This window comes from Coenobita brevimanus, chromosome 18, assembly GCF_032717465.1.
Source record: "Coenobita brevimanus isolate Jiangsu-jjx chromosome 18, ASM3271746v2, whole genome shotgun sequence".
NCBI lineage: Eukaryota > Metazoa > Arthropoda > Malacostraca > Decapoda > Coenobitidae > Coenobita > Coenobita brevimanus.
Window position 1 is genome coordinate 9,799,596 of NC_136971.1, and position 12,330 is coordinate 9,811,925.

Here is a 12,330-nt window from a genome sequence, read left to right on the forward strand (position 1 = left end):
ATCTTATCCTTATTTCCCACTCGTATGAATGGTGGCTGGACTCAGAAATATGAAAAGAAAGACAGAAAAGCAAAGGAAAATGAACGAAGTATTCACTGAACTGGCTAAATATTCACTCATTTATCATTTAAACCTCCAAAATTTACAGTTCCACATCACAAGGTAACAATGCTCACAAAAATATTTGCTATTTGAATTGAGGAGATTTTTTCATATGAATCTTGTGTCATATGGCTTTTGAATTAATAATTTGAGATTCATGACTTTTCATCTGAAAATGAGATAATAGAATTCAAAATATATGTTATAATTTTGTTGTCATCCAAAAACTGCCCATGGAACAATCATATACCCTTCAGTTCCAGTTTATACATGGTCATTATGAAAGATTAGGTACAGAAGCAAAATATTTATGGTTAATGAAAGTATCATTTACAGAATGGGAATCAAAGACAAGCAGTTGAGATGATGCTGGATATCTGCCAGAAGTGGATGAAATCTGGCAATGCTGAAGATCTCATCAGGGCAGCACGACACTATGAGAGGGCATCACAGATTATCATTTCCCAGCAGGTACGTGTACAGCAATTTGTCAGTCATCATCTCCATCCATCCATCTATCCATCCATCATCCAATCTTATGTTGCCTCATGAGGAGCATAGGAACCCGGGGCTAGGCAAGTTGGTCCTGACATTTAAGATGAGAATGACCAGCCTCACTCATCCTTGAGTGGCATTACGTGAGCAGTAAACCCAAACCATCTCTTGGATATAAACCTACACAGGCTCAGTCCAATTGGAGTGTTTTAATTACCCACTAAACCACCAGGTGCCATAATCTGGTTATATGGTTGCCACCCACCATAGTAAATGATTTCCTGGTGTACAGGAAACCATATGACTTGTCACTCGGTGTATAGTCACCCATAGGCAGAAGGAAGAAGGAGTGAAGGAAAGAGAGACAGAAGAGGGAGTGTAAATTCACCTGTAGGCAGAGGGAAGAGGAAAGAATGAAGGAAAGAAAGACAGAAGAGTAAGGAAGGAAGGAAGAGAGAAAGGACAGACACCCAACGCAGCACTACATCGAGTGAGTGGATGGTGAACGCCCTTCCCTGCCACCACCTGATGATCCATTATTGAAAAATTGTTATAGCCGAATATAATCATCTATAATTATTAATATTCATGAACATTATAAATTCATACATTTTTAGGTAAGGATTTGTGAAACTTTGTCATGTAACATCCTTTAATTTTTTCATCTCTAAATATTATTATTCATCAACATTATAACTTCATACATTTCTAGATAAGGATTAGTGAAACTTTGTCATGTAACATCCTTTAATTCTTTCATTTGTTGTTTGTACCAATATGATTTATTAACAGGTTTTTACAAGCAGCCATCCTATATATTATTTGTTACTGTCACTGCTGTGCAATATGTGTCATTAGAATCATTGAGTATCGTACCTGGATGGCAGTACTGTATCTCTTTTTTTTTTATATATTGTTTTATAATTTGTGCAAAAATTTACCAAGTAGATGTTGAAAATATGCATAACAATAATTGTTTAATGCAAAGGTTGAGACAGCTGGAAAGCATGTGTGGTGGTGGGAAAAGGAGAAAAGAGTGGGTGGAGGTGTGGTGCGTAAGGGAGTGTGGGTGGAAGCTGAATGTCCTGCCCGCCTTGACCTGGCTGGGGGCTGGTCAGACACTCCTCCCATTTGCTATGAGCAGGGTGGTGCTGTTCTCAATGTCGCCATAAAGGTTAGTCCTGTTGAGTGTTCATGCAGATCATATGTGAAAGTAACTACACAAAATACAGTATTTGTACCAAAATAACAAAATGCTGAATATTCAACATGAATGTAAAATTTACTGGAATAAAATTACAGAAATACAGAAAAAGAAGCACTTGAATGAAGTCGTAAGTACTTATCAAATTTGGCAGTGGCTTAGGCTAGTGGTGTTTCTTTACATTGCTAATGCATCCTAGAGGTCACTGAGTTGGTGATTCAGTCCACCTTGAAAGACAGGTTTTTCCATATTTATTGTATCTTCGGTGCTATTTAACAGCCTTTTATTTATCATGTTTCCTCTCAAGACACAAAAAAGTAGATTCAAGATTGACATCTCTTTCAAAGAAGAGTTATTTTGACATTTAACATGAAAGCAGAAATGTTGTTTCTGACTGTCTTTCATTTTGTGTTGCTCAAAATTCATTGTAATTATGGCAAAATTACATGTAAGCACTGCACATGGAGATTATGTTGATGAATATTCAGTGTTCAGTGAGATTGGTGAGGATGCATAAAGGTCCGAAGGGGTATATCATCAGCTGAAAGTGCCCCAGTGTTTTGGTGTTGCATGTGACGGCAGTGATAAACAGTGGTATCTGGAGATGTGAGTTTATTTTTTATTGTATATAAAGTATATATATATATTTATTCATTTTCATTCATTCATCATCCAGTCCTGCGTTGCCCCATGAGGAGCTTAGGAGCCCAGTGACATTGTGTGAGCAATAATCCCCAACCATCCCGTGGATATAAACCTTCACTGACTCAATCTGATTGGAGCGCTGTAATTACCCACTAAACCACCAGGCCCCAAAATTTGGTTATATGGTTACTACCCAGCGCAGTAAATGGTTTCCTGGTGTACAGGAAACCATTTGGCTTGTCACTCAGTATTTATTTTATTTATTATTTTCTTTTTACTATGTAAAGTATCTGCAATATTTGATGAGTAATTGACGGGCAGTAGATGGGTGGTTACTGTCGACTGTGCAAGGTATTATCGTAAGAATGAAATGTGGCTGTGGGCATGGTAACTAGCCACACAATCATCACTTTCAGGCAGGAAGCTTTCAGCCACAACTTCATACACCAAAAGTCTAAGCTGATACTTTTGTTACAGATCTTATCACATATCTCAGGTTTCTTATCTTCCATCAGTTTCCAGCAGCTGTTGGGAAGTAGTTTGCTGGTTTGGGTGCTTTGTTGAACTTCCAGTCGAATGAAAGCATCAGCTGTACTATGGCCTTTAAGGGAAAGCATGGCATAGTCTGACTGATTGCTTGATTGATTGATGTTTTATTTATGCTCAGTAAGGTACTTTCGTACAGGTAAAACAGAAAATTTTAATATTAAGCCTGCTGATGATCTGCAGTAATTTGGACACAGACCAGTTGTTATCACATTTGAACAATATTGCATGTGAATACAATACATTGTTACCTATTTCAGCATATTACAGTAGTATTTTAAGTTTATTTAATGCAGAATATATATATTGTATAGCTTTAGATATTAATTTTTTATATACAGTACTGTAATAATGCACAGTGTTGTTAGATGATTACTGAAAAATTTCCTTTTCCAGAGGGAAGGTGGAGGGATATGGTGGATGAGTGTGTGAGGAAGAGAGGTTTGGAAGTCGGTGAGGCTCAGGGACTGACAAGGGATTGAGCTGGCTGGATGAATATTGTGAGGAGAAGTGCATGATCAGAGATTTAGTACCCCTTTTTAATGTGACAGCATCCAGATTAACTCTGTTGGATACGTTTATGTGAAGCTACAGAATGTAGCGAATGTTTTTGGCATATCAGATAGAGCCAGGATGCTGGGGGCTTGCATGGTGAGCGAATGGTAGCATGGGTCATTGGATTGGGCAAATTTGGGCTGTCTGGACATTGCTGCTCCTCACTGTGCCCTAAGGTGAGAAAGGAGGTCCGGATGATGATGATGATGATGATGCTTTTTTCAAATCCTAGTTCTCCTGTAAGACAGACCTAGAGGTAAACTGAAGTTCATTAGTATCATCTGAACCTCCTTTCCCACCCTAGGGCAAGGTGTGAGGAGTGGCATTGTCCAGACAGCCCAAGTTTGCCCAGTCCATTGGGCCATGCTTCCATTCACTCATCATTCAAGTCCCCTGAATCCTGACTCTGTCTGATATGCCAAAAACATGATTATACTAATAAGTCTTGATTCTCGAGAAGTTCAGTCTCAAAGGCTGTTGCCCTGCCTCACTTCATGAAATTGATATTTCACTGTAGTGTGGTACTTTACCATTTGTTGTATTTTGCATTGTACCACTGTCTGAATTGAACTGAAATTATATTAAATGTATAGGATAAGGTTTTCTTAAGGAGAGAAAGTTGAAAGATTTCTAGCTGCATAGATTGAGACTGAAGTACTGTATTCCACTGTTTAACTAATTTAGACCTGCTACAGGTAATAGATTCTGATTCATGCTTTCTGCTCTTTAAATGGCAGTAGATCCAAGTATGAACTTCTAGCAAGTTTCTGTTAAAGACATGAGAATTAGTACTTGATTTTCTTTGAAATGGTGTTCAAATGTATCATTGTTTTATTTTTCTATGTAATTGTCAGTTATAAAAATTCTGTCATATCATATTGTTCATATCGTTTAAAAGGACTTCAAAATGCTTGCATTTATCAGCCTTGGTCACCTAATGGCAGCTTTCCATGCTGTTCGATCTCTTGCGGCCTCTCTATTCAGTATCTTATCTCTGAGGTCACACTTTGTGACCTCATCCCAGGTATTTTTCAGTCTGTCTTAAATGTAACAGGTCATGTAGAGTTGATGGCACCTCTCTCACCTGTCCTCCACTCCTTCAGTAATGGTATCATTTGGTCAAATTTCATAACTCTGCAGGTACACACTTAAAGTACGTATATACGATACAGAATCAGTAACAACGCTTCTGTTGTCTTCTGGTAGTCAGTACTGAAATACTGAATGCTGACTAAATTTATGCAGGTGAAGAAGAAGAAGCCCATCAGTGCCCGTGTGCGTATTATTCCGGAGATGCACATAGTGTGCATATTGCGTGACTGGTGTGGAGGTGAAGTGCGCCTGACCTGGACAGAGACTGACCACCTGCGTGACTATGACAACCCTGTAGCCCCAGGAGCACTGGTCAAAGCTGTGTTACTGTACTGCAGGGTGGTGGAAATTGACACCCATGATTCATTAACCTCACAGCTCCAACACAGGTTTAGTCACACCATGTCTTACTTTTTAAAATATTACATCACATCATGAGATAATGTATTTTTCTATGTTTGAAATCCCAGGCTTACAGAAGATCCATTGAATGTTATTACAGTACAATTTTACTACAACAGAGATTTACTCGTAAACTGAGGCTTTGAGAAATCAACCACCATACCCCATGTGCAGAAAGCATTGATTTTTAAAGTTTCTCTAGTTGATTTTTTGGTCATATTGGCTTACAGAGGCTGTATTGAGGTATTTGTGTATAGATTTTTAGATCGATATATGTCAAAGCGTTTTTTTTTTAGCCTTCTGAAGGTAAATGTTATTCAGCAAGTCTAAGAAATATATATACAGTATACAGTTTATGTATATTAGTATATAATTTAATCTGAGACTGGATACATGGCTTTTAAATGAAAGAAGGAATGCTGTGATATGGGTATGCAAATTTCTAGGTCAGTACGGTATCTACTGTACTTAATAACAAGCACCAACTAACAAACAAAAATCACAAGAAATTAAATTTTGATTGGTCCTTTATCGAGATACGTTGCAGTCACAGCCATTTCCTCCTTTGAGGTAGGTTGCAGCTTACAGGTTAAATTACTGTTATTTGCAACTGGTAATGTGGAATGGGTTTCCCTTTTGCAGGGTGATAAATGAATATACAGTAATAATTGTATTTACAGGTATGGAGGTGGGCTAGAGGTGGAAGTTTGGTCACGGCTGCCACAGGGATCAGGGCTTGGTGGCAGCAGCCTTGTGGCTGGCAGTCTGGTGGCAGCAGTGGTGGTTTTCCTTGGCTATCCACCACCGAGCCACACAACCCTCATCCATGCTACACTCTGCATTGAACAATGGCTCACTACTGGAGGTGGATGGCAGGATCAGGTGCTTTATTTTAATAAATTTCATATAACTTTTTGGTATATAGATCAGAATAGACACGACTGCACCTGAAGACTTTGTTCCTTTCCCATCTCACCTCTCATATCTGATGGTTCTAAATAGGGTGAAGTCTAAGGTTTTTCACCACACCAACTACCTTCCTCCCACAGACTTGCTTGAAACTCCCTTTCATCTCTACTTAATTGCAGCAGTCTCTCTGATAACTTGCCATTGCACTAAACACTGCATTTATGGATTCTCAACCTGCAAGCCACTCAACTTAACCTCTTGAATGTTGGCGATGTAGTTTTGTATTTTGTTCTTGCTGTTACCAAATGATGGAATTTTACTCAGTTTTGAAAAGTCCTCTTGTAATAAAAGGGTTTATTAAAGCTCTGTCTGACTGCTCCAGAATGGAGGATCTGTCCTCAGCTGAATAAACTCATGAGGGGAAAAAAAAAAAAAAAAAAAAAAAAAAGGACTTTCTTGAGCTCAAGGGGTAAACAGCAGCCAACCTAAATGTGAACCATTTCCTCACTTACACAGCACTGTCAGGCTCAGCATGTGTGAAGATTGATATCAGTGAAAAAAACATGTCATTTTGATTTGGTCATGCAGTGATATCATGCTCCTTAATGTCTCTGCCTTATGCCTGTTTTACATCTGTATGGGGTATGCCCATTAAAGGCATATCAGTAAGCAATCTAGAGTCATATATCACTTTTAGTGGGAAAGTGATGGTCAGCCTAGAATTCTGGTTAGCACATTAGCTGACAGTATTTGTTGCTTTAAACTTTGTTTAATATCACTGTCTTATATCTGTTTTACCCCTTTGTCATAGGGTATGTCTTTAGAAAGCACATAAGTAGGCAAGTTGGGTTCAAATACTGTAAGGTTTTTAGAGGGTTAGACTACAGATCTGCTGAACACACTGTCATCATCATGATCACATGAACACACTCGCATTATTAGAAAGGGTTGGAGGAGCGCAGTTATGGAGTTTTCAGGTATGCAGTAAGGGTACTTAACACATTAACTGCATATCTTGAGGGATAGTGTGTCAGGGAACATTAATGAAGTGAGGGAGGACAGTGAGAAGGGATTTCTGTGATTCCTGGGATTCGTGAGAGAAATCAAAGTATCTGAGATTATATTGGTACTTTCTGACAGGTGGGAGGACTCATAGGAGGTGTGAAGCTGGGTATGAGCCATCAGGGAACACCAGTGACAGTGTCCAGTTACAGGATTCCCCTCTCACAGTTCTTCTTAGAAGCTCTCAATGCTCATCTCATCTTACTGTATACAGGAAAGGTAAGTGACAGTTCTTACTAAGGAGGATTTTCCAACTTCTGACTGAACTGTTCAGGAGGCTGGAGAGGTTGCTGTGATACAGAAGTCATAGCATGGTGATCAAAATAGCTAGAGCATGAACATTCACACTTATGGTGGAAACAAAGTTTCAGGTTTTTCAGGTTAGCAGCAGTTCAGTATCACTGCTCATTTGTTATATCTGCCTGCTGACACATTGGTAAAGTGGTTCTGCCTATACAGTATATTTAACTTACCCTGCATCAGTTTATAATAGTGCCTGACCCGTAATTGCGATGAATTCTCCTCAGCTGAATTGTATTATCTGAAGTTAGCTGAAATAATGTACAAAGTTCTTTATTTTGAGCCACAACATTATTCAAGATTGTTTTTAAATGTTTTTCTGCAGTGGATCGCACTGAGCTCAGGTAAAGTGTCTTATGCTAGCTGAAACAAGATTTTAAAAATTTATTTCACAGCCATATGGTAGGCAGTGTGAGGATGGTCAGCTCATTGATTTTACAACTAGGCTTGGTTGTGGCAGTTGTGGTTGTGTTTCTGTATTGTCTTAAGTGTCTTTGTGGCATTCTGTTTTAGGAAAAATAAAGTTTCATATATTTGTTTTGTAAAAGCTGTATACAGTAAATTGATTTTGATTGTATAGTAGTAAGTGATTTTTCAGCAGTTACTTGACAAGTATGTTCAGTTCATTTGGAAATTTAAGACAAATTGTGTTCCTCCAATTACAGATTTTCAGAAAAACTAATTTGAAACATTTTGACAGGTCCGGCTTGCCAGGAATCTTCTACAAACTGTAATCAGAAACTGGTATGCACGGAACCCAACCATTACATCTTGTTTCTCGCAGTTACAGCAGTTAGGTGTGAAAGCAGCAGGTGCTGTACTAGAAGAAGATTTAAAGTCATTAGGCTCTTGTATTGACAGCTATTGGAGCTTGAAGAAGATGGTTGCATCAGGATGTGAACCTAGTAAGGTAAGTTATCTAAGTGGAAAGATGTATGATAATGATCTTGTATGGACTGTTAGGCAGCTAGAGAGTTGAGACATCAATGAAAACAAGACAAGATTAGCCTGTCTGAAGTAAAGCACCTGAGGCTTTATTCATGAATTCCTGAGCATAACTCATTTATCAGATCATTTATTTGTACTTCTGTTTAGAGCCATATGCTTTCAGAATACTTCAGTAGCAAACCAGAGTGAATAATAACATGTGAAATATGACAAAACATAGTGATACATGATCATATGTCATATCTATAAACACTTGATCATAAAATTTTGCAAAATTCACTTTTGAGTATGGCCTCTGGATAGTGTGTTGTGAAAAAAAGCTAAAATGTCTGTCGTTTGTTCGTGTGTGTTTGCTTCTTTTCTTACTGTACTAACATATTGGACAACCATTGTAATGGCCTATTTGCTTTTAGCCACTTTGCCAAAAATCACCAGTTTCCCCTTATACAGTACTGTATTGTACTTCTGCCATCAAGTACCCTAAACATCTTGCCATAAAACACACATAGTGTACATAGAAATGCACACATGTGCACTTACCAGTATTTTAAAGTTACCCTTCTGCTACAGAAGATGATGCCTTCTCTACCCAAGTATGGTGTATTTCTCAATGTCTTTTGCATCAGGGTGTGTGACCATACAGACCAATCTTGGATCCACAAACTTTGTCACACAGTCGGCATGTCAAGTCTGGGTTTGCTGGGAGAACTCTGTTTTGGTTTTACGCCTTTGTTGTCAACGCTCTTCTCTGGCCAGGCTCCTTCACTGCAGAGGGCTTGCCATTGTTTTCTGTCCGAGGCATTAGTTTCAATATCTTTTGGTATGAGTGTTCACGCACACACGCACGCACGCACGCACGCACGCATGCATGCACGGACGCGCACACACACACACACACACACACACACACACACACACACACACACACACACACACACACACACACACACACCTCGCTGGTGCAGTGGTAACGCTCTCGCTTGCCAACTGGTGGACGGGAGTTCGCACCTCGCTCAGGTTGCGAAAAGTATCACTGACGAAGTGGGTGGTTACTGTCCCCCTTGAGCAAGGGGACGGGTGTGTGCGTGTGTGAAGGTCACAGCCTTGCCCATAGATCGGACTACAGTATATGAGCTCTCAGCTCCCTTCCAGGAGGGTAAAAGCTGACGATCACGACCATCAAGTGATCCTGACCGACCCTGTGAATTACACACACACACACACACACACACACAGATGCAGTATATGCCTGGAATGACATTATGCTCTATGTGAACTGTACAGTACTACTCACAATTAAAACATGCCATTTGCGAGAAGTGTCACAGTTTTACTTATTTTCTCATCGCAAAATGATTTGCTGCACAAGGGACCAGTGTTCTGATGGAACATATTCTGTATTTAAGTATCTTATTGCTGTTGTATTAATTAATTGTTATTGTAACCACAGAGATATTCATCCACAAAAAAAAAAAAAAATGTTTTCAGAGCTGTAAAGCTGTTTTTCAAGAAAGGTATGAAATGTATGGAAGTGTTATGAGGCTAGCATAGTATGAGAATGTGAATTACATTTGATGGTTGTGGTAAATTTATTATGAATGGAAGTGAATTGTTCTGTATTGTAACCACAGAGATATTCATCCATAAAAAAAAAAAAAAATGTTTTCAGAACTGAAAAGCTGTTTTTCAAGAAAGATATGAAATGTATGGAAGTGTTATTAGGCTACCATAGTATGAGGACGTGAATTACATTTGATGGTTGTGGTATATTTATTATGAATGGAAGTGAACTGTTCTGTATTAGGAGGATATATTCATATTAACTTATTAGTTAGTACTAATATTTATAAACTTCCTAATCACAGTTTACTGATACAAGTTTTTCAAAGCTCTTAATATACAGGATAGTGGATTTTGGGAAAAAAATTTTTTCTCTGATTTATGTCCAAATACAAGGTAAAAAAAACCTAGGAGACAAGCACATAGTTAATGAAGGAAGGAGCAAAGGACGAGATGGATGGAAGGATGCAGGAGGGAGGGAGGGCTGCATGTTTACTGGAGGAAGGAGAGAAGGGGGCTAGAAGGAAGTAAGGAGGTGGAGAGAGATGAAGAAGACAGGAAAATATCTGTAAGAAGCCCATCATATATTGACTGAGATCTTTATTTTTTTAAGTTAGTGAGCACATTTGAGTGAAAATACATATCCTTCATTCAGCTGTCTTCTTCCATCTTCTCTGCCAAAATGATAAAATGGTTTGTAACTATGCAGTAATTCACATATGCCATAATGACCCTCAGGGAATTAAAAATGTCTAGGTTTCTTTCATTAATTAGTGAGAACAGCATTTTCTTCCATCCATCAAGCATTCAGTCCTTCATTGCCCCATCAGGCATGTGTAGTGCTCAGAAAGTGCTACTTAGTCAGATATTTCAGGCAAGAGTTGGCAGTTGCTTCCCCCTGAGTGTCATTCTATAAGTCATTAACAGGAGCCATTCCACAAACTTAAAAGTTTATTAGCCACATCCAGCTGGAGCATTTCAGTATTAAAAATAAAATTGCCCCTCAGGTCACCGCACTGATGGCTTCTTTGAGAACACACTGTCATGGCATGTCTCTTGCTGGAGCTGGTGGAGGAGGCTACATGTACGCTCTGAAGACCAAGCCTGAGCCTCTTGCAGACAGTATCCAACTTGGTGGCCTTACCTGTGATGATGTGGAGGTGGATGAGGCGGGTCTGGAAGTGCGAGTGGGAGGAGAGCTTGTAGCAGGAGTTCAAGATAAGGAAGAAATTCTTACAAAGGAAAAATGGATGAAATTGTGTAATGAAATTCAGGACTGAATATGATAGTACTGTAAAGTGAGTGTTGTAGCAGCTAAGTAGGGACTGAGAATATGTATAGAATGATATTTGATATCATGTACCATATGTTACGGCCTCATCTTTGCTTCCATGCATGTCTTCTAATTTATCATTATATATTGATACCTTCTTGCATTTGTGTTTTTAACTTGAAATGCTGATGGGAAGTAAGTCTACTTTATGATGTGGTGTAAACTTTCTCCCTCATTAAAATCTGTCCACATGTAAACTGTACTTTACTGTATTGCTTTTACTCAGACTTAGCATAGATATACCATTTCTTTACCCTGTATTCAGAATTGTAACAACAGAGTAACACTTGTATATTACGGTAGTCATGAAGAAATGCTATGAAAAGGATGTACTGAAAAGTCATAGTATTGTCTTTTTCTGCCACTGAGCTGTGCAAAATAAGCTGCTGAAGGAAAAAAATGTGAGTCAAGTTGAGGCAAAATAACTGCAGTGATCACCTGTTCTGTAACAAGGTTATTCTTGTAGTTTTCCTGTGGTACATAATTTAGGCTTTTTTTAATTGCTGGCAGTTGTAATGTCCATACTATACCAATATGTTGTTATTGTTGTGCTACCCCAGTCTGTCGAATCGAGTAAACCCATCCACCACAGGCAAACAACTGCCCATGCAGGGCCATCCCAGGCAGTGAACCGATGTTCCCATGTGGTTGACAGCACCATGCACGGCAAGGAGGTTTGGTTCCTGCATGGATGCCAGCCTGGGCACAATAGTAGGCTCCAAGTCACCCCATTATTTGGATGTATTGTTACCACCCAGTATTAAAGATTTTTCCTGAGTTACAGGAAACCATTTGGCTTGGTACTGTACTTAATGTGGAGCCACCTGAATTGGAAAGAATAGTAAGAAACAGTGACAAGAAGGATGGGAGAAATGTGAGAAGAGACGGACAGACACAGAAAAAACAGACATTAAGGAAAAAATAAGCAGCAGTACATCTGGTAAGTGGGTGATAGGTGCCTCCACCTACCACCATACTCCTGTGTAAATACAGTTGACACCATTACAGTATGCTAACGTTTCCTTATTTGTTATCAGGGTATCTTTACTGCAGTTTTCCTTAGCTTTAGTGCAGTACAGTGATTACCTCCATACCAGGAAATAATTGGGATCAAGTACTTGCCTCATTGTGAGTTGGTCTGGGTTGTGGATAGCTAGGAACCTATATTTCCCTCATT

General features: G+C 39.0%; 1 protein-coding gene across 1 annotated transcript in view; it reads left to right on the plus strand.

The window, feature by feature from the left end:
• The window catches only part of LOC145391363 (L-fucose kinase-like), a 29,942-nt gene extending 18,751 nt beyond the window's left edge, over positions 1-11,191 (plus strand). The window contains exons 9-15 of the mRNA XM_080265961.1: positions 439-573; positions 1,586-1,771; positions 4,793-5,028; positions 5,722-5,923; positions 7,091-7,231; positions 8,013-8,222; positions 10,828-11,191. Coding sequence (XP_080122087.1) covers positions 439-573; positions 1,586-1,771; positions 4,793-5,028; positions 5,722-5,923; positions 7,091-7,231; positions 8,013-8,222; positions 10,828-11,100 — 1,383 coding nt within the window. The 3' untranslated portion in view covers positions 11,101-11,191. The remainder of the gene's footprint in view (positions 1-438; positions 574-1,585; positions 1,772-4,792; positions 5,029-5,721; positions 5,924-7,090; positions 7,232-8,012; positions 8,223-10,827) is intronic.
• Positions 11,192-12,330: the final 1,139 nt, after the last annotated feature.